This window comes from Kogia breviceps, chromosome 1 (assembly GCF_026419965.1).
Source record: "Kogia breviceps isolate mKogBre1 chromosome 1, mKogBre1 haplotype 1, whole genome shotgun sequence".
Classification (NCBI taxonomy): Eukaryota; Metazoa; Chordata; class Mammalia; order Artiodactyla; family Physeteridae; genus Kogia; species Kogia breviceps.
In genome coordinates this window covers 20681881-20704633 of record NC_081310.1, presented here as the reverse complement: position 1 = coordinate 20704633, position 22753 = coordinate 20681881, and the positions used below count along the sequence as shown (strand labels likewise).

Genomic DNA, 22753 nt, shown 5'->3' with positions numbered 1-22753 from the left:
GAGGTCGCTTTGTGAGCTGAAAATGTCTTCTGCCATCTTGGCACACGTGTTAGGGCATCACATCCTCTCCTGTTCTGTTTCCTGGCAATGAAAATGCCTGTATCCGGCACTGTTTGTATTACAGCTACCTTGCCTGTGACCCTCATGGGGTTTTTTATTAGAAGAAAATGCAAACTAGCAAGCAACCTTGTTAATTTATTGTTCGCAAGCAATAGTAAATTATTCTAACATTTCCATGTACTGTTCGTACGTTACAGCAGAGTGATTACCAGAAACTAGCCGCCTGCATGTCACAGCAGCATTTCTGAGGGACCACTGTGCTTAATTTTCCTCTCTCTCTTTTCTTTATACAATAAGTAATTGCTGCTGTAGCACTTCCTCTTCTTGGGCACACGTCTCTCTTGTATTCAAGAGTAGATTGTGCCGTGGCGTCAAGAAGCTTCATGATTCTTTTCTTTTTTTTTCTTTCTTTTTTTTTTTTTTTTCTATATTGAATCCAGAAACACTAAGAAATCCTAAGAAAACCAAGAGACCTTTTTCCTATTTTTCAAGTGGAACCAAGTTCTCAGGCTTCCCAGCTACTACATTATAGGCTCTTATTCTCTTGAATTGTGTGACTCCGGATCTGATAGATGGCCCTGAACTCCCCCTCATCCTCTCTCTCCAGGCCTGCTGTTTGCCAGCCGTAGCCCCTCGGCAATCTCTGCCCACCACCTTGCTTTCCTTTTAACCTCCTTGGAAACATGTAGCCATCAACCGTCCAGCTCTCCTAGGATCATCTTTTTTTTTTTTTTTTTTTTTTTTTAACCTCATTCAATTGCAGAGATTTTACATTGACATCAAAGAAGAGAACTGATTCCTTTTCCCACCAAAGGCAAGCAAAGGTGGCAGAGTTCTGGACTGGTTTCTCTCACCAAATCAAGGAGAGTAGAGAACACCAACGGGAGGCTTGGCTAACCGCCCCCCCCCTCCCACCAGTGTACTGTCACGTTCAGAGATGGGATCCCACCAGATGGGCTTGGACCCAACTTCTCCCAAGGCCCCTACCCTTCAGCTCTCACCCGGGCAGGCAGCCTGTCCTGAAGCAGATTCAGGCCCCAGGGGGACACAGTGGATCTGAAGCCAGGCACCATCGCTCCTGTGATTTATGGAAATGCTTCCCGGTTGCGAGGCACAGGGGTGGGGTTGAATCCTCGGAAACGGAATAAATTGGAAGCCCCCTCATGCTGTCGAAACCCTGTGTCAGATTGTGTCAGTAGGGGTGCTACACATTTTCTGCAGTGGAAGCCCCTCGTATAAAACAAGACTCCTACACGCGAGCTTCTCCTGGGGTCAGCGTTCTGAATTAGTCTGAATTCCAAGCCTTCCATGGCAGAGAGATCTGAGATCTTTCACCCCTTTTTTTGCAGGCCAGGCTGGATTCGAGGGGACAAGGACGCGGGGACCAATCCCTTTCAGCCACCGCGTTCATGGTTCTCACCAAAACGTATTTCTGCTTTGCCTTGCAGTCTCCTCATGTTTTTGAAAAGCTCACAGGCGTGCAAGCAGAGGTCTTTATTTTGTGATGCTTAAACGTCAGGTCAGTGAAAGGAACGCACAACTAAGCAACTGCAAAGCCGCGGCCAGTGGTTTGAGACACTGCCTATGCCGAGAGGGTGACTTCATCACGCTCAGAAAATAGACAAGAGGGAAAATCTTGGTGTTTTTCCTTAAACTCTAGAATATCTTCTCCATCTCTGCTCCAGGCAGGATTTATTTCCTTCTTTCCTCTCTGGAAAGTTAGATGACATGTATTTCATGGTAATAAAACCTCTTGCAATCAGGTGCAACACAGAAGGTAATAAATCCCTTCAGTCCCTCACTGCCTTTTACAGACCCAGAGTCACCAGGAAGTATTCGGCAGGGTGGCTTGGGGGTCATTCCTCCCCAGTTCCCACCCCCAGCCCCACTTCTCTTTTTCTTCCTTTTTTCTTTTTTTTTTTTTTTTTTCGGCCGAGCTGCTCGGCTTTCGGGATCTTAGTTCCCTGACCAGGGATTGAACCCGCACCCCTCAGCGGTGAAAGCACCAAGTCCTAACCACTGGACCGCCAGGGAATTCCCACAACCCCACTTTTCTTCACAAGCAGGTACCAGAGTTCCCTTTTTTTCCCTAAAGTGATTAGAAGTCTGGAATGTTAGGCAGGTAAAATATTCACACCTGTCTGTGTCCATCTTGGTGTCTTGCATCATTCTTTTTTTTTAGAAACTATAACATAATATCTGTGTTCGCAATCATTTTCTCTTTCTGTACAGGAGGATTTTTTGTTGCTTGGGGTTTTGTTTTTGCAAAAAGATGGTGCCCGACCCTCAATTGTGCCCAGATTTCTGTAAATTCAAAGCGCTTAGCGGAGGTGGCCCTGCATCTGATCGCTCTTCTTCCTCCAGTACCTGGGGCTCCTGCTGAAAAGTCTAGGACTTTGCTCACGTGCTGGCCAGTTTGTTCTTCAATGGATGAGAACCTAATGCATTTTCCAACGCCATCTCTTCCACTCCTGGGGAGGGAGGTAACAGGTCCAGGCGTTAATGTGGTGGAAACAGCTGGAATTTTAAAGAAGCCAGTTACACTGGATTTCAGATTTTAAAACTAGTCCTTAGCTCAGGAGGTCACAGGCAAACAACTGTGCTGACATCAATCTGTATTTTCATGCCATAAATACCTTATTCCAAGGGAAATTTTTTTGAATTGGGAAGAAACGTAAATTTGTAGGAAGCTAGGAAGTTAAGAGGTCTATAGACAACCATGACTAAAATTGCGTGTAAGAGGACCCTGACTCTCCCATACTACTTGACCTTTTCAAAGATCCTGTGGTCCTTGGAGTTAACTGTGAGTGACTCTCTACTATCCCCAAAGCATAAGGCTCCCCAACATGGTTTCTGCCGTCACAACCCAAAGAGAAGAATGGTATCTCCCCAAGGAGCTCTTCAGATTCCAGCCCTGGGATGCTGTCCTCCTGCACTGCTTTTATTCCATTCCATCCACCGAAGCGTAGCTCATGAAATAACCACTTTCATGTAAAACGATTCTTTTTTTTTTTACTTCACTTTGAGGAAATCTTGGTGTCTGGTTATTTCAGTGAGACATTTGGACATTAGCCAGGAAACCCTCCTGTTCTAGTCGGTTGCTTCCCTGTGGACCTGGCCCAAGCACTTGGCCACTTCCTCCCAGGCCAAGGATAGACTCATGGTGTACGAGTTTCCCAGCAGTGCTGGAACAAAGTACCACAGGCTGGTGACTTAAAATAAAATTAATGTCTTCTCTTATGGTTCTGGAGGCTAGAAGTCCAAAATCCAAGTGTTGACAGGACCACGTTCCTTCGGAGACTCACCTTCCTTCTAGAGGTGGCCTCGGCATTCCTTGGCTTATGGCTACACCATTCCAGTCTCTGCCTCTGTCATCACGTGGTGTTTTCCCTATGAGTCTGTGTCTTCTTCACCTGGCTATCTCCCTTCTGTGTGTCTCTTCTCCTATTGTAAGGATACCTATCATATTGGATCAAGGGCCCAACCTACTATCATATGACCTCATCTTCACTTGTACATCTGCAATACACCCAGTTTCCAGGTGAAGTCACAGTCACGGGTACCCTGGGGTTAGGACTTCGACAGAACTTTTGGGGGAACGCAACGCAACCCACACCACGTCCTCCCCTTGCCTCGGCTTGAGAAGAAGCAGATGCTTCTTGTGTCTTCCTTGTACCTCTTGTGTCAGGTTTGAAGGACCGTCTTCAAAGCTTCCCAAACCCCAGCTGGCCAGCATCCTTGGACTCCGCCCACAGCCCTGCCCCGAGCTCGCCTCTCATCTGGCCCCGTCCACAGCATCCTGCTGACGCCCGCAAGTGCAACAGGAATGCTCTGCGTCCACCAGGGTTCCCCCATCTTGCCTTTCTTCTCTCTCTCGAGGCTCCAAGACTTCGCCGAGCTCTAACCCCACTGTGCACAGCCCACATCTTAGCAGATCAAGAAATCCATTCTGTCACATCTGGTCCTTGGGTGGCCGACACTCCCTGGTGCCTGTGCACATGTAAGACCCTACAGCGAGGCTCAGTGAGAGAGCATAGCTTCGGAGTGAGCCTCACTTACGGTCAAATCCTGGGTCTTCTATTTATTTGACCTTGGACAAGTAACTTCACTTTCTTGAGCCTCGATTCCCTTCTCTGTATACATGAGGCCATAACGACATCTGCTCTGCAAAACTGTGGTTAGGGTGAAGTGGAACAGTGTGAGGCGTGTATGCTGCTCTCACGGTAGGGGCTTTTTGTTCAAAGTCGTCATTGGCCTTTCTGCTTGCATTTTCTCTCATTGGCTCATAATATAGCTACTACATGCATAGTATAGTTACTAATCATAGTAGCTATCTGTTTATCGGGCGTCTATTTCTGTGTCAGACACTGTGCTTGATTTACAGCTATTATTTCTAATTTTTATAAAATCTCTGCAGTGTGGGTGTTGCTATTCTTTTGCAGGTGATGGAAACTAAAGCTACCTCAGAAAGAGGTTAAATGAAGTGCCCAAGGCCACATAGCTCCAGAGTGTTTGAGCCAAGATTTGAACCCAAGAAAATGCCCTTTGCCCTATGTAATGTTCCCTTTAGGCAACTTCCATTAATCCACTGATGTTATGTCTTCCTGGCTTTTCTCACACTCTCTCCTTTCCTGCTCGTCTAGCTGACTTTTCCCCTTTTTCCTTTTTTCATTGTCCATGACTTCTAAGCCAGTAGTTTTCAGATACATTCAGATGTCAGAAAAGCATGGTACTTTTCACAGAATAGCAAGTTTTTTCTTTTCTTTTCTTTTTTGCAGAACACTAAGGAATACTGTGTAAGCCTTAGAAGCACGTCTGCTAGCAGAAGACACAGCTATGTATTTTCTATGTACAGTATGGGACCATACACATAAGCGTACACATGCACATACACGCATGCACTGACACTCAGCTAGGAATAAAGCATAACCACTCGCCTTCCATTATCATGAACTTAGTGCTCAATTATTTACTCCCTCATTTGCTAGGATTTGCTAACAGATAAGAGTGAGAAGGCACAAGAAATTTAAGAAAAAATGTATGGGAGAACAATTTGAAGTTCGGAAAATCAATGCGTTATGTATTAACATCAGCGTAGTGCCTTGGTCCGGTTTGTGCGGAAGGAACTTAAGCATTGCTGGACTGCACCGGCAACATTTTCTGTTCAGCGTGCTCTCATGGGGAAGGGTTTGCTGATTGCAGGGAAAGGCAGGAGACACCTGCTCTAAATGCTCCCTTCCTCGTGGGCTTTCTGTGTTAACTTGTGGGACACACACCTTTTCCATCTTGAGACCCCGATTTCCCTCCCTTTCGAAAAATGAAGATGCCCCGGTTACCATCAGGCATTCCATCTGTGGGAATCCTATTTGAGGTGTTCACAGGCACCCGAACACTTTGACACCACAGATGTCTTGTGGTTTATTTTCACGTCGTGGCGAGTGAGGCTGTCCCGGGCTTAGCCCCTGGTGCTTGAGTCACTACAAAGAAGGAAGGACACCTCGTTGGTACCCAGAAACACGTGTCAGAGTAAATCACGGTGCTAACACCCGCTCCCTCACCTGTGTGCTCCTCTGCGGCTTCCCGGTGTCCCCAAAACTAGGCGCAGTTTGGATTTATGTGAAGCCGTGTTTTGTTTTTTGTTTTTTTTTTTTTTTTTTCGGTATGCGGGCCTCTCACTGTTGTGTCCTCTCCCGTTGCGGAGCGCAGGCTCAGTTGCCATGGCTCACGGGCCCAGCCGCTGCACGGCACGTGGGATCCTCCCGGACCGGGGCACGAACCCGTGTCCCCTGCATCGGCAGGCGGATTCTCAACCACTGCGCCACCAGGGAAGCCCCCTTTTTTTTTTTTTTTTTTTTGCACTGAAGTTTCACAGTCATCATCAGATGCATCGTGTGTTCCTTCAGGGACACCCTAATGTGGTGACTCCAAGATGGAAAGCAGATCAGAGCCCCTCCCTCGGGGCTGCTGGGTAATACTGGTCTTAAATTTGATGTGTCAGCACCCCTCCACGCAAGTCAACACCATGCTCCATCAGGCCCGGAAATAAGCAAAGGCCCAAGCTTCTCATCATTTGCTTCCTTGGGTGGACACATTTATTGGCCTTCCGTGTTGTTACAGCAGAACAGAAGTGGAAAATGTTATGTGCTGTATAATGTGTATTGATTTTCCCTGAGCTGAAAGCAAGGTTTTGGACGTAGCCTTGGAAACAGCTATGATTTTGGCATGGAGGGTGCCAGGCAGCTTCCTGTGATCGTTACCCAAACTTAGATCAGCCTGGGGACAGCCGGTGGGGGCAGCAGCAGTTTAATTATTAGAAGCCAGCAGGACTCCTGAAGGCAGAGTTTTGGCTGGTTCTGTACGTGTACAGAGCAGCGCCCGTGCTCTTGGCTCCTCCTGAGAGGTGCTCGGATATCATGCTGCTGGTATTGAGATGACGCCTTTGGACTTGAGACACAGACTTGCTGGCCTTCCCACCACCTCCCCGTGCTCTGCCAGGCCAGCTGAGGGCAAGATTCTGGCATTAAGAGCGAGTTTTCTCTCCTTGTCACCGCTGAGCTCAGCTGCAAAGCTTCGTCATGGTCTGGGGCAGCGCTTCTCAGACTGGACCGTGTGTGTGAGTCAGCTGGGCATCCTGCTAAAATGAAGTTCCCGATTCAGTAGGACTTGGATGTGGCTTGAGATTATGCATTTCTAACAAGCTCCCGGCTGATCCCAAAGCTGAGGATCCATGGACAGCAGGGAAGGGCCTCGTGGAAGGTAAAGTCTGACCAGAAACCGTGGCAACTGAATTCTCACACTCGCTCCCCTGGATGTTGTAAGCCCTGCATCCCGGCAGGTGGAGAATGGAGGGAGATTCATCTCCCCCGCTCTCAAGTCGGACCACCTAGGAGAATCACCTGGAGAGCTGCAAAGACCTGGCCACACCCAGGACCCCACCCGAGACCAGGTAGGCCAAGCTCCCCAGGTGACGCTGTGTGCAGGGTTGAAGGACCACTGACTTAAATCACTAAGACGATCCTCAGGTGTTAAGATGTTGACATGGCAGGGAGGGTGGGTGCCTGTCATGGCAGCAGGGGACTGCAGGGAAGCGAGTGCTTTGCTGATCCACACTGTAGAGCGGGGACCCGCTCCTGGGAGGAGGTTCCCAAAAATGTACAGTGGCTCAAACAAAACAGTAGTTTATTTTCACGAGTGGAATTAGTGAGTGTGGGTCAGCCAGTGCCTCCTCTCCACCCAGTCATTCAGGGGCCAGTGGAGCCTCTGCTGTTTTCAAGGTGCAGCTTCTAAGGTCCTCTTGGGAGGTTGTCTCATTGTAGAAGCTTGGAAGAATTCCGTGCATCGGGTCTGGAGGAGTATTTATCACTTCTGCTCACATTTCATCGACCAGAGCTTAGAGGAACAAGGGACACTGGGCGATGCAGACAGCTCTGTGCCCAGAAAGAAGAGGGGAACGGGATCGTGGGAGCAAGTCAGCAGCCTCCAGCACCAGCCCTGTGGGGTGGGTCTGGGCACACAGGCTAAAGAGCCAGCTCCTTCCTACACGAGGACCACCCACCGGGGGGGGGCGCATGAAGCTTTGGAAGACTAAGAATGGAAACACGCAATCCAAATACCTGGGCCTCTTCTGGACATAATGAAATCTATAAATGGGTGAAGGACTGTGATAAGTGATGTATAATTCTCAGCTCTAAGCTCCTCCTCCCTGAGCAATGGCCTCACCTCATACTGCCCTCAGAGAGTGCAAACCTACAGGCGGCAAGTCCCCCACATCTCCATCACCCTGGCTTCGATCCACTCGTCCCCGTGTCCAGCTCTAGTTCCTCCCTCCGGCCTCCTCCTGCTCCTGTCAAAGGCCAGTCTGTCCACTGATGTGCAGAGGCTCACAGCTCCTTTCACCTTCATAATGACCTCGCATTCCTTCTCCCACCCAGCATCACCAGCCTCGTCCTCCGTGTTGATCTGCACCCGTAGCGGACATGGAAACAAGGTCCAGGGCTCCTGGGGGAAGGGGGGTGGGCAGCCTCCCCCGGGCCTCCAGCTGCCCCACTGGCTGCTTTCCTTTAGCGAACTTCTCTGAGTCTGCATTTCCTACCCCGCCCACTCCTCAGCTCACAACGCCCCTCTTCCGCTGGCCACTCACCACTCTTCTGAAATTGCTGCCCTCAAGGTCACCGGTGATCTCCAGTCATTCTCAGCTTGCTGGGAACTGCTCCCCCCTGCGCAGAGCAGTTTTCCTGTCTCAGCTTCCTTGGTCCATCCCAGTCTGCTCGGCCAGGCTCTTTCACTCTTTCAACTGATTTCTCAGCCTTTGGATGGGGACCCCTCCTCTTTTCTCTCTACCCTCTCTCCCTAGGTGAGTTCACCCGACCTCATGGTTTTCAGTCTTATCTCTAGGCTCATGATGCCTGAGTTCTTTTTCTTTCTTTCTCTCTCTTTTTTTTTTTTTTTTTTTTTTTTGCTGCACCGCGTGGCTTGCAGGATCTCAGTTCCCGGACCAGGGATTGAACCCGGGCTATGGCAGTGAAAGCCCAGAATCCTGACCACTGGGCAACCAGGGAAATCCCCGATGCCTGAGTTCTTTACTGAGCCCAGGCACTGTTCTCCTGCTGCCTGACTGATACTTGGATGACTGTCTCACTGGCAGCCCAGACTCTCACTACCTCTCCCTTCCCACAAAACAAACAAACAAAAACCTGAGGTGGTGAATAGCATCACCATCTGCCTGGGTGCTCATGGCAGAAATCGGGGTGGGTCATCCTTGATTCTTCCCGCGGCCCCCAAATTCCATCTCTCAGCAAATCCTATTGTAGAAACAGATAGTTCTCAATAGGTCCCATGACTCTCCTTCTCACCATGTCACTGCCCCTGTCCTGCTCCAAGCCACCATCCTCTCTCACCTGGTTGTGGCAGCAGGCACCCGACAGCCTCCCCACCTCCATCCCTGCTTCCCAGCCTCCAGGGAGCAGCTAGAGCTTCCTTGCGAAAATAGGTCTATACCGGCTCTTTACAGTGTCCCTGACACTGTGGGTAAAATCTCAACTTCCGGCCACGGGGCCCACGGAGCTGCCCGCACACTGGCCTGGCCGCCTCTGCACCCTCCCGTGTGCAACCCCTCCCCTCTCTGGTCACCCACGGCCACCACCCCCTCCTCCCTTCCTGCCTCCATCTTGCCCTCACGTGCGTCATCCCCTCTGCCCGCGACGTTCCTCCCCACATGTCCCTTGACCGCCCGTCCTAGATCAGGGCCCTTGCCCTTGGCTGCTCTGGCATCCGGGGTATCCTTGGTTTCTCTAGCGAGGGGTGCACACAGCCGCTGTCCTCTGGCCCGTCTCCATCACAGGGGGAGTGAGGTGGTCTGGCCTTTTTGAAGCTTTTGCATCCCTGGTTCTCTAATCCCCTGCCAGGACCAGCTTACATTTTGGATCTTCTTGTGCCTAAAAGAACATCTGGCTCCCTTTGGTCCCAGGCACCTTCCAGGCCTCTCTGGAGGTGGGGGAGGGTCGCCCAGGCCACCTCCTGTGTGTGAGGGTTGATGGTGTTTTTCAACAGAGAGAGGAAAGGCCTCATCGAGACACATCAATATTCATTTGTTTATTTATCATCTGTCTTTAGTAAGCTCCAGGAGGGCGGGATCAATGCATTATCTAGTTTCAGTTGTCCAAAAACTATGTGTTAAGTAAGTGAATTAAGAAATGAGCAGGGCTTCCCTGGTGGCACAGTGGTTGGGAATCCGCCTGCCGACGCAGGGGACACGGGTTCGAGCCCTGGTCCGGGAAGATCCCACATGCTGCGGGGCAACTAAGCCCGTGCGCCGCAACTACTGAGCCTGCGCTCTAGAGCCCGCGAGCCACAGCTACTGAAGCCCACACGCCTAGAGCCCGTGCTCCGCGACAAGAGAAGCCACTGCAATGAGAAGCACACGCACCGCAATGAAGAGTAGCCCCCACTCGCCGCAACTAGAGAAAGCCCATGTGCAGCAATGCAGCCATAAATAAAAAAACAGATAATTTTTTAAAAAGAGAGTTATTTAAAAAAATAAAATAAGCTTCCCAAATTTCTAATTAACACCTGATTGTCTGTTCCTTCCAAGTTTAAAGAACACTCCCGACCCTCTGCCCCTACCAGGATGCACGGGGTGGGGTTTCCTTGCAGCAAAGCTAATGGCCGGCTAGGTGCAATGACTAGAAACACTGCAAAGTGTGAAGATAAAATGTTTCCACTTAGGGGACAAATGCATCTCTATTAGCAACCGATTATGACAGTCTCAGAATCAAAGCCTCTACCGTGGGTGGTTTTTATCTGGCCTCTGAGAAAACCTGCCAGTGAGATGCTTCCAGATTCCCTCCAGGAATGTTTGGGGCCGGCCTGGTGCAATCCACGTATCCTGATTGTACAGCACGGGCACTCGGCAAGTTCAGGCACCAGTGATACTAAGCGCCGTTATTTATTAAGTGCCTACTGCGTTCCAGACTTTTGTGTTACGTATGTTACATACACTTTCTAATCCTCGCCACAACCCTAGGAGTTAGGAATTGTTGCCCTGGCTACACGGATGGAGAAGCTAAACCCCCGAGAAGTTAAACAAGCTGCCTAACACCCCGCCCCCAGCTCAGCGGTATAGAGCTGGGATTTGAACGTGAATCTGGAGCCCTCTGTGCCCGCGCCTGGCCGCACGCGCCGTACCACCCGCCTCCCTTGTCAAATGCAGGGTCTGGTCCGCCCAGGCCTTCCTTAACACATCACGGAGCACCTGCCTCAGGGTTAAGGCAATGACCTGAACAGTCCTTTATCCTCCAAGCGAGGAAAAATGCTGCCGAAAACTGTCAGGTGAAAAAAAATCGCACAACATGAGAGCTGTGAGTTAAGTTTTATTGGGGACCCAAATGAAGACTATAGCCTGGGAGACAGGTCGCTCTCCGATGGCTCTGATGAACGGCTCCGAAGAGGTGGGAGAGGACAGGACACATGTGATTTTGGTGACGGGGGATACATACAGTCAGGCTCACATGTTGGCAGAAGGTTGCAGCTAGTCACAAGGAGCAGATGTCTCCGTTAATGGTTTTTGTGCTTTTCTGTGTATCGGAAGATGCAAGAAATTGGGCTCATAAAATCTTCTCCTGAAAAATATCTAACTGTCTGAAGGCCTGTTCTGCCAGTTTGTTCCAGAGCACAGAGGGCCTCATTCCTGATCTCCGCCCTGAACTCCTTTCACGGGGCGTTGAAGGTCGGCGGCTGCAGTGACTTAGCGACTTCATTCTTGTAGAACCAGGCGGAGAATATGCCGATTTTTTAGTCGGCATGACAAACTCGCGTATATATATTTACAGGGCGTCTTCCTACCTCTCGTGACGTCTTCTGGGCCTTGAAAATGCTCTGGGGATTTTCTCATCCTGTGGGGACTCCTGGCGATTTGTCTGGAGGGCAGCCAGGAGGAGAGTCTGCTGCTCTGTATAACCCTGGACCGTGGAAAGGACCTACTCTCCCAGCAAAGGTCCAGCCTCCCGTGAGCCACTGCAGTGCTGGGGGGCAGTCGTGGGAGGTGCAGAGGAGAGGGGGAGCCCCTGTGGCCACATGAGCCAGGAAGCCCCGGAGGCCACCAGAGGCAGATATTGCTGTCAGGCTGGCCGCACAGCGGACATCGAACCTCCCCTTCACTGTGGAAGGCAGGGCCTCCTTCAGCCCGGGAAGGTGGCTCTGAGAGCCCAGTGGCCTCCCTCACTGGGCCGGGAGCCGGACACGTCCTCCCCTGGGCTCTTCACAGAGGGGCCTTTGGGGAAGGAGGGGCCCTTGCTGCAAATCCCTGCGGGCAGCCCAGGACCAGCTCAGTTCTGCTGGTACCTTTTCTCTCTCCCTCCCTTTCCTCTCCTGCTGCCTTGATCACCTACCGGGGATGCTCAGGGAACACCCTGGAGGGAGTGGACTTGGCAGGAGCCCCAGTCTGTGGAACTAGAAATGCATCGGCTGACGGGACTCCGTGGGCCTGGGCAGCTCTGTGGAGGGCATGCATCTGCTGGGACGGGACATGCCCTGGGCTGGCGGAAAGCCAGAGCGCCGGTCCCGACTCTACCAGTGTCTACCTGTGGGACCCGAGGCGCAGTCACCTGCCAGCCGCCCTTCATGGAGAACGCTCTGGGCCCGTGGACCTCAGACCCAGTCCTGGACCTTCCCCTGCACCACCGCCCCGGTCCGCTGGCTCCCCGCCGGCTTTGTCCAGAGGGAGTGAGGGCAGCTGGAGAAGCTGGGGCATTTCCCCCTGAGCCTCGCCGCCCCGGGGCATCTCCAGCAGTGCCTGACTTTCCGCGGCCTCCACCTCCCGCAGCTCCAGCTTCCGCGGGGCCCCGGCCACTAGGACACCTTCGTCCCACCTGCCCAGGGGCAGTGGTGGCTTCCCGCTTCGGCTCATCTCCGCGGCCTCATTGTCCACGAGGCTTGCTCCATCACCTGCGGAAGCAATTGCCTCATTACGACCCCTCTCTGTAGATGCCCGGTTCCTGGTTATTCCTGACTGCCCGCTTACATCACGTCAGCTCGGAACTGAGGCCTGGCCAGCCTTCCCCAGAATAACCCTCAGATGCTCCCATTTTACAGATGAGGCCACTGAAGCTCGGAGATGAGAAGCGACTTGTTCAGGGTCATTCGGCTGGTGAGGAGCTGAGCCAGAACTCAGCCCGAGCTCCTACCCACTCCTCAACCCGCTCCTGGAGAACTTGACCTCTCTGAGCTTCGGTTTCCCTGACTCTGAAAAGAGCCAGCAAGATCTGCCTCGCGGCATTGTTTGCAGGATGAGAGAGAGTGGCTGTAAAGAGCCTCTGGGCCCCAAGTCGGGACACCCCCATCGGGTGGGCCCATCTTGCTGACCAGACCCAGGGCCCGGGTTGCTGCCAGAAGAGAGCTCCCGACACACATTCCAGAGGCCCGCGGGGGGCGGGCAGCTCCCTGCAGATGCGGCTGCGTGGGGAGAGCTCTGAGGCCTGCCTGTGCGTCTCCACCGCGCAGGGCTTGGGTGCCCCTGGGAAGAGGCTCAAAAGTTAACTCTCTCCCTTTTTTGGCCAAAGCTCATAGCGGTTTCCATAGGTGTGGGTTTGAAGCTGGCCTTGGTAGTCTGGGCTTTGATTGTTTCTTGAGGATGTTTAAGGGCAGTTCTGAGTCCTTTTCCAGGAAAGAGGGCTCCTTGTGGGAATCAGTGAACAAGCACTAAACTCCACGAAAACCATCTTTCTGAACCCAGGGACAGAACCGTTCTTACCTGGCAACCCAGAGTTTGGGTTCAAGAAAGGCAACTGAAAACAACTTTTTCTTCCCCTAAAATCATAGAATATGAGGGTTAGAAAAACCATAAAACATTATCGGGCGTCCCTGGTGGCACAGTGGTCGAGAGTCCGCCTGCCGATGCAGGGGACGTGCGTTCGTGCCCCGGTCCGGGAAGATCCCACGTGCCGCGGAGCGGCTGGGCCCGTGAGCCACGGCCGCTGAGCCTGCGCGTCCGGAGCCTGTGCTCCGCAACGGGAGAGGCCACAGCAGTGAGAGGCCCGCGTACCGCAAAAAAAAAAAAAAAAAAAAAAAAAAAAAGCATTGTCAAGGGTAGAATAAACTTCCATTTTACAGAGGAGAAAAATCAAGGCTTAAATTTGGTTAAGTGACCTCTGTAAGGTCACGTAGCATATTGGTGGCAATCCAGGCCCAGACCCCGAGGCTCCTCCATGTTGGTCGGGGGGCCTGTGACTGGGAGGCTGTGGCCTGGGCCTGCACGGAGCCAGCAGAAGAGCTGCATATACGTCGTTGGCCAAACCCCAGGAGGGCATCTGAGGATCAGGTCAGGCACACCCAGGGATTTGAATGGTCCCAAATTACTCCCATAGCCACAGGAACAGGCTCAGGATAGCTGTGCATTTCAGCGAAGATTTTGTCCATAGATAGTTGTATTTACTAGGTTGTCTGGCACGTAATAGCATTATTAACAGAGCAGCTCAACGCTGTCTGCTAAGTAGGCATACTCTGTGCGATGTAAGACGAACCTCTCTTGTACGATGTACTTTGTAATGCCACGCGACAGCGGCAACGCTCTTACTGCAGGCTTCCGTCTGGCCTCGCGTGAAGGGACAGACGAAGGGACCGTCTCGGGGACAGCTAATCAGCACTAGTCTGGTGATTCATGTATCAGTGCATCTCTGAGGGATGTGTCCTCCGAGCTCCATCTCTGTTTTGAGGGTCCAGACAGGATAAGCATGTGGTTCTGAAACTCTTATTCTCCCCCACTGCCCAAGTCTGTCCGCTCCCTCCCACGGTGAGTCACGGCGATTTCATCTGCCACCCGCGGCCATGTGAGCGCTACAACCACGGAACCGTGGTGGAGTTTTACTGCGACGCCGGCTACAGCCTCACCAGTGATTACAAGTACATCACCTGCCAGTACGGGGAGTGGTTTCCTTCCTATCAAGTCTACTGCATCAAGTCAGGTGAGCACGTCGAGGGCGGCGTCCCTGGATGGTCCAGGTTCGGACTACTCACAGTGGCGGGTGGCTGTGTCCTGAGCCCCGTCCTCCTCCCCCACACCCTCCCCCCTCACACGCGGTGTTAGGGACTGGATACAGAAACTCATCTTTGCGGACACACGTGGCTGATACTTCCAAACCCCGTTCAGAGGGTCAGGAGTATTAACCCACCCATGCCCGTGTTAAAATGCTGACCCTCTGAACGGGTCCCCTAGACCCCTAGCATCCACGGAAGGACCTGGCCTCTATGCACACTGTCTTCTCCCAGCCTTGTCCCCTTCCACTGACAGGGACACAGGCCCATGGGGGTGACCCAAGCGACGCATGACTCAGCCTTTCTCTTCCAGGACGCATATCAGAACGCACACGGTATGATTATGGGTAAAACCTGCTCTCACTTCTAAAAACGTAAGCCACGTGCAGGTGTCAGTGCTTCCTACTTAATAACAAATTACTAGCAAACCATCCTCACCCCTGGTCTCAGGGCACCAGGGTACTGACCACCTGACGGAGACTTGGGCCCCCGTGCACGTCCGCCCGCCGTCTCCCGCCCACCCCGGTGCAGCCCGCTTGCCCCGGCTTTTTGCAGGCGTGGCCACGGCCACCTGCCCCGAGCAGGGGTGATGGCTGCCCCCGGGTGCAGCAAGGGGTGGGGTGGGAGGCATTTGTTAACACGGCGCATCTGGAGGCCCACAAATGGTAACGTGAACCAGTGCGGGGGGAGTGCAGGGAAGTAGAGAAGGCAAACCCCCCAAACGAGCACGCAGGAACCCCAGCGCCCGTCATGGCCTGGGAGCTTCACAGCGGCTTCGCTCTCTCTCACGGCAGAGCAAACGCGGCCCAGCACCCATGAGACCCTCCTGACCACGTGGAAGATCGTGGCGCTCACGGCGACCAGCGTGCTGCTAGTGTTGCTGCTCGTCGTCCTGGCCAGGATGTTCCAGACCAAGTTCAAGGCCCACTTTCCCCCCAGGTCAGTGCAGCCCACGGCCGCCCTGGGTCGGGCTCAGTGCAGCCACCTGGAGCAGCAAGGGGAAAGGATGGTCAGCCTTGATGAGTGCAGACTTGAGCTTCTAAGGGGGAACAGGGGAGAAAGCAAAAACACTCGCCTGGGAGGTTGTGGGGTGTCTGGGGTCAGAACACCAAGCTGGAGACAGACTCACTTCCCTCCTTCCGCCCCCTCCACCCGTGAGCCCCTGTCTCCCTCCTTCCCTGGATAAACATTCTCGAGGCAGGCATTGTAAGGGGTGCAGAGAAGGGGAGAACAGTCAGGGCTGCACACCCTGCACCTCCCACCCCCAGGGGTCCCCCATTGCAGACTATGTGCCTGCAGCTCTGGAGTTATGTACCTTGGAGCTTCCAGGCCACAGGGAGGATAAGAAATACACAGAAGCGATTAGGGACGAGGTCCAAGGTGCGTGACCCAACAAGGTGCAAAACCGGTGTGCAAAACCGTGGCGAGTCTCAGGAAGGAGAAAAGGCTCTGGATGGCGAGCCGGGACAGGGCTGGCGAGCTTCTGCCTCCAAGCAGGGTCTGAGCTTTCGGAGTGGGACCTGTGGGCGGGGGCGGGGCCTCCATCCCCCTGGGCTGCACAGGTGAACTTGGGTCAGTGTCATCATCCTCCCTGTCCTCACCACAAGACGAGGAGCTTGTCAAAGTCCCTCGGAGGCGGTCTGGTCCTCTCAGTGCCCAGGGCAGCCTGTGGCCCTGCCCCTCCGACGCTGGCCCCTCGCCTGGAACCAAGCACACCAGAGCCCTTCGGAACCAAGGGCCACACCAGCACTGCTGCTGGCAGATCACTGTTCCTGGAGGGAGAAGTCATTTAGAAAGCACGGGGGTGGGCTTCCCGGGTGGCGCAGTGGCTGGGAATCCACCTGCCGATGCAGGGGACGCGGGTTCGAGCCCCGGTCCGGGAGGGTCCCGCATGCTGCGGAGCGACTAAACCCGTGCGCCCTAGAGCCCGTGCTCTGCAACGGGAGGGGCCCGCGCGCCACGGGGGAGAGTAGCCCCGGCTCGCCGCAACTCGAGAAAGCCCGCACGCAGCAGCGGAGACCCGACGCAGCGAAAAATAAATGAATAAACTTATTTTTTAGAAAAATGAAAGAAAGCAAGCACAGGGATAAGTTTGTGAACGTGAGAAGGAAGTCAGGGCGCTGAACATCATAGGATGCTAGCCAGGGCTTCCAAGGGAATCAAGTTATCTCCTTGGATTCCTGTGCCCATGTCAGAGTCTTCTCATTTGGGGACCTCATGCTTCAGAAGAGGGCGTGTGTTTCTGCCACAGGGACAAACGGGCCCCCAGGGTCGTGTGTACCACGCCCCTGGCAAAGAGCGTGTTACTTAGTGGAGGAGGCGGCTCCCGGGACTCACTGCTTCCCCCTCCGCCCTCCAGGACACTCGCTCGCGCCTCTCACACGCGCAGCCAGGCGCGGGGGCGAAAAGCAGGCGGGGCTGCTGGAGAAAGCACCACCCACCTTTCCCCCCCAACCTCCCGCCCCCAGGACCGCATCATCCCACGTAGCAATGCCCCCCCCCGGCGGCAGGAGCCCCCCAACCTGCAAGCACCCCACTCTCCCAGCCGTGAAAGTGTGCTAGGTCGGGGGTGGGTGTGCGCCTGCATCCACGCCGGGCCCAGGTGTGCGGGACACCGTCCTGGGGCCACAGACAAGCTCCAGCTGAGGTGACAGAATCTTCTTTCCTCTCCAACGTGCCATCCACTCTCTCTGTCTTCACCGTTATTATTTATGAGTCAAGGGACCATGTTCTATCATTGAGCAATTAGACTATCTAAAGAAGACCTAAGGGTTATAAGCAGAAAGCTGAGCCACATGTTGTGATTTGTAGTACACTGGGGTACTTGGACGTGGCCCGTAGAGCTATTTTTCTACATAGGCTTGGGAACAAAGTTTCCAGGATAGAGACTAAATATTAAGGTGTTTTAAAAATGGTCCCTAGGGGGCTTCCCTGGTGGCGCAGTGGTTGAGAATCCGCCTGCCGATGCAGGAGACACGGGTTCGTGCCCTGGTCCGGGAAGATCCCACATGCCGCGGAGCAACTAAGCCTGTGAGCCGTGGCCGCTAGGCCTGTGCGTCCGGAGCCTGTGCTCCACAACGGGAGAGGCCACAACAGTGAGAGGCCCACATACCGCAAAAAAAAAAAAAAAAAAAAAAAAAAAAAAAATGGTCCCTAGGGAATTCCCTGGCGGCCCAGTGGTTAGAACTTGGAGCGCCCACTGCCAGGGACCCAGGTTCGATCCCTGGTTGGGGAACTAAGATCCCACAAGCCGTGCAGGACAGCCAAAAGAAGTCATTCAATACATAAATTTTAAAAATGGTCCCTAAAACTCACTTGATTTTTTTTTTTTTTTAACCCCTCGAGTATTTTTTTCCATCTTAGGTTACTCTCTGGTTGTGTGGAAACGTTGATCTCAGCTATGCAAATAGATTAGATTCTCAAGAGCAGGTCCAGGAAGGACTTTTTTTATTCTAGGTCCCAGAGGTGTAGACGCTGAAGAGATGCTGATGACAGTCCCTGGGCTGGGACCCTGGGGGAGAAGCTGCCACTGTGGGAGCTTTTGTTGGGGGAGAACGGAGAACAGAGGCACCCATCGGGTCACCCTGACCCACACAGCTTGCTGGTGAAAGGGACAGTGAGAGGTAGGGAGGCCTAAGTGAGAAAGGAGGCCAGTGTGAGACCGTGGAGGCCAGGGAAGAGGGGAGCTCGGCCGGTTCCAGATCCGCTAATGAGGGCTGTGGAAGGGCAGAGAAGCCGGATTTGGAGCAAACCCTTCCCTTCCTCCCGGCTCCTGCCTTTGGGGGGTCATGGGCCTTGCAACCTCCCCCATCTCTGGGTGGCCTTAAGGATGGTGGAGCAAGGAGCCCCCCACCAGAATCTCTAAGGAAGATGCTCCAAAAAGCCAGTGGCCCCGAGTGTCAGAGGGAGGCGGCCTGACGCTTCCTCCACCTCAAACACCAACGTCCATGGCTTCCCTGGTGGCGCAGTGGTTGAGAGTCCGCCTGCCGATGCAGGGGACGCGGGTTCGTGCCCCGGTCCGGGAAGATCCCACGTGCCGCGGAGCAGCGGGGCCCGTGAGCCACGGCCGCTGAGCCTGCGCGTCCGGAGCCTGTGCTCCGCAATGGGAGAGGCCACAATAGTGAGAGGCCCGCGTACCGCAAAAAAAAACAAACAAAAAACACCAACGTACAGAAATCTCAGCCCTCAGATTTTGGAGCCCCTGCCGCTGGCATGCAGGGCTGCCCCCACCCCCAGCTGGGTTGTCTTCTCCTCCTGATATTTTACCTTCCGGCCACATCACTCAGCACCAGTTCCCAGCCGAGGAAATAAGGAACCACGTTCCACCGGCCACTTACTGGCCACCCCGGTTCCTCCAGGGACCAGGAACAGAGAGTGGTCACGGCGCTCGGGCTTTGGCATCAGACCCGCGGTGTGGAAGGTGCAAGGGACCAGAGGCCAAGGGCAAGGCCAGAAGCGCGTGTGTGTCAGCGTAAGGGAACCCCCACTCCGGGCAGCACGGGCGGAGCTTAGGTTCAGGTGGCTGCTGGGTCAGGGGGCGGCCGTGAGCCCACAGACCCGGAACAGGTAGTGAGATGGCGTTCAGAGTTCCTTTCTTTTCTGTTGTTGTTCTTCTGTCTTGACTAAAAATGAGTGATTTTTATACCGTAGCAGAAAACAAACACAGAGCGTACGCAACACGGGTAACTGAAAGGGGCACTTAGGGTCCACGGTTTCCCAAGCTTTTAACGGTACTGTTCCGTTTCCAACGGGCTTCCTCAGGGACACTGCAGGGCCACGTTGGGATGCTTGGTTGGAATGGGCCACAGAGTCCCCTGTTCTCAGGTTTATGAGCATAAGGCCAAGCCCAGAGGTCCAAAGGGGGGAAGAAGGACGTATGAGGAGATTCTGGAGCCCAGAGGTGGCAAGAGGCCAGGAGGGAAGCAGGAGAAGAAAACCTCTCCTGTCCAGAGTGTGGCCCTGGTGGACGCACCGTCTGCTGGAGGGGACTGGGCAGGGAGGCTGGATCTCCTGCATCACCTCCTCCCAGGGCTCCGCAGCCCCCAGGACCCCAGCTGCAGTGGGGGGCACTGTGGCCTCATTCCCGGGGTGACCTGTCACCTGACAGATTAGCACCACTTTCCTCTCCACAGGGGGCCTCCCAGGAGTTCCAGCAGCGACCCCGACTTCGTGGTGGTAGACGGCGTGCCTGTCATGCTCCCGTCCTATGACGAGGCTGTGAGTGGCGGCCTGAGTGCCTTAGGCCCAGGGTACCTGTCCTCCGTGGGCCAGGGCTGCCCCTTACCCGTGGACGACCAGAGCCCCCCAGCATACCCCGGCTCAGGGGACACGGACACAGGCCCGGGGGAGTCAGGAACCCGTGACAGCGTCTCAGGCTCTTCGGAGCTGCTCCAGAGTTTGCATTCACCTCCCACGTGTCCAGGGGGCACCCGCCCCGCTTCCGACAACCCTGACACAGCTCCCAGCACGGCGGGGGAGGTGGCATCCACCAGCCCAGGCATTGACATTGCAGATGGTAAGCATTTGCCCCAAGGCCCGGGCCACCCTTGCACAGCCCCACCCTGCTCCCAGCTCAGAGCCAAATCAGTGCTACCGTCTCACTCGGCTTCAATTGCATCTTGCTCTCTCTGCATGTAGAGGCCGTGGGCAAGGCCAGTTATGGGAAGAAATGATCATCATCTCACAAGTGATGAGCCCATTAACTGAAATTTCCGGAGGCCTAAAAGAGCAACAAGCCATCCAAAGCAGAAAGGCCACAGTGGGCAGAACTTAGTTTTCCTAGCATCCGTATGATCCAGGATGCTTTACTTCTTTCTCGCTTAATTAGGCAGGACTTCTGAAAGTGGTGCTTGGGATCAAGGTAACACACACGGGCTAAAAGGGAAGACCCAGATGCGGGGACAGAGGGCCCAGCCCTGGAGAAGCTCTGGGTACATACAGGTTATGTTTATCAGGGGTGAAGTGAAAGGTGCGTATGTGCCTACTTCAAGGAAAGGCAGATTGCAGCTCCTGGCAAAATAGCAAAAATGCATCAGGCCGATTTAGGGCTGTGTTTCCTGGGGCAAGGAGGCACCAGCACCACTTTACAGATGAGAGCACTAATTCCAGCTTATTTTGACAGTAAGTAGCAGTAACCACGTGGAAACAGGGGCCTCCTGCTTCCTCATAGAGTTCCTTTTCTCCAGTACCACCCTGCCTCTCTGTACTTGAACTCGTAACCTTTTGGTTTGTGTGACCATTAGGGTGCATGGTTGAAGCCTAACAATTTATTTTTTATGAGCTGAGTATGAGATTTTCCAGCAAATAATGTTGTACAGAGGAGTTGGTTTATTTGCTTGTTAACTGATATGTGGAACTTAGCATTTTCTTCTCTCACTGATTTGTAGGAACTGTAGACATTTTACTAAAGCTCACGATTCCAGATCTTTGCAGTGTTTTCTGGTGTATTAGTATAATAACCATCTCTTCTTTCACAGAGATCCCTCTAATGGAAGAAGACCCGTAACTGGGAAAAGTCCAGACGATTCTGCTGCCCCTTTGGGAATGGGCACCTTGTACTTTGGAGTGAGGCCTCTGGAGGACAGAGCTTGGGGGGATGGAGGAAGTTTTCTAATTTATCAACATGGGGACAGTGACTCACATCGTACATCTCGGACTCAACAGTGAGGCTGACACGAAGGGCAATGGCAGTGCCTTTAAAAGAAACTTGAGGATTTGCCAAGACCAATGAGGAGCACAAAGGATGGGGGGAGAGCCTGTGTGGTCCTGGATGAAGGTGATAAGTGCATCTTGTGCTGCGGAACATGGGACAGACAGTTCCACGCATATCCCACCAAATCCCACATCCCGCTGACTTATGTTATATGGGTACTACCCGCCGCCTCTGAAAGCATGTCACATTATGTAAATCGCTTCTAAAATCTGCTTCAAACTGTCTCTGGACGCCAGGTTAGGATGGATCCGTCTCTGCAGGAAGTCTGTGTTGAGCTGCTGGAAGAGCAGCAGAGCGCCCCCTGCAGGCTCCCCCGGGAAGATTCTGGTGTGTCCTGTAGACACACCAGATGTGTGAGAGGCGGTTCCACTGAGAAAGGAAAGGAAAGACTCCGACAGACTCGGCTTTCTGGAAACTTCTTCAAAAAGTAGAGCTCCTGTCCTCCGTGCTGTCCTTTGGTGAAATATCATCAGTATTTGTATTCATGGTCTAGCACACGGATCCATGGCATTGGCTAAACCTTGTGACTTTACACATGGTCAGAGTGTGTTCAGATAGCATCTCATGGTGGAGAAGTAACCAAGGTAATGTTTTGTTTTGGCATTTTTAAAAGATCCCACCTGACAATTTATCTGAGTCGTGAGCCCATCTCCAGTTAACTATTGGGGTTGTTGCCCCTGCTGCCAAACTCAGACAGATTTAATTTTCCAAAACAGAAATTGTATCTGAAAACATACTCCTCCTCCTCCAAATAAAATATGAGGTTGGATTTTTCGTCGCCCCTTTTATTTTTGTCCTGCTAAGTCCGCAGGCTCCGAAGACAGACAACCCTCCGCTCCTGCTTCCCAGGCCTCCGGCTGTCTCACCCACCTGTCCATCCAGCACTCACACCGCGCTCTCCCGGGTCCCACTGGGTGTCGTTCCTAAGAAAATGATTGATAAAAACATTTCCCGAGTCTTGAAGTGTCTCTTCGAATACATGTTGATCTATGGAGCTGATTCCGTTTCTCCTCTGGGTTTTAGACAAATACAGTCAAAACTCTGATCCATAAAATTGCTATGCTGATAGAGCGGTGAGAGCTGGAAGCTTGATCAAATCCTGTTTTTTTCTCGACACAGACTGATTAAAAATTGAAAAGAAAATGACACTTTGAAGCGTGGCTTCAATAGTGGAGTGGGTTTGGGTGGGCAGGGAGGAGCAGTGGCAGTGATCCCAGGGGATGGAGACAGCGGAGGACCGGAACCAGAGGCTGAAGGAGGGAGGGAACAGGAGAGGGCGTGCCCGGCCCCGATGCCCTGGGCAGCGGGGCCACCAGCAGCAACAGCTGAGCGAGTGGGTAAAGGTGTTTGGTAATTGTAACGTCGTTTAGTGTGTCGGAAGCTGGTTTTCATGGATGCTTCAACTCCGTCTGGCCAGCTGAAAGACAGATGGCATAGGTGGCTGGGTGGGACCGG

The 22753-nt window shown here is 53.3% G+C and overlaps 1 protein-coding gene across 8 annotated transcripts in view; it reads left to right on the top strand.

Moving 5' to 3' along the window:
• Positions 1–22067, top strand: part of SUSD4 (sushi domain containing 4) — a 134750-nt gene extending 112683 nt beyond the window's left edge. For 3 of the 8 annotated variants that reach the window (XM_059069452.2, XM_059069446.2, XM_067028267.1), the window contains 4 exons: positions 14325–14516; positions 15381–15525; positions 19719–20101; positions 21063–22067. In XM_059069452.2, coding sequence (XP_058925435.1) covers positions 14325–14516; positions 15381–15525; positions 19719–20101; positions 21063–21091 — 749 coding nt within the window. In that variant the 3' untranslated portion in view covers positions 21092–22067. Of the gene's footprint in view, positions 1–14318; positions 14517–15380; positions 15526–19718; positions 20102–21062 lie in introns of all 8 variants that reach the window. The other 5 variants (XM_067028227.1, XM_067028216.1, XM_067028262.1 and 2 more) reach the window with 3 other exon arrangements.
• The last annotated feature ends 686 nt before the right edge of the window (positions 22068–22753 follow it).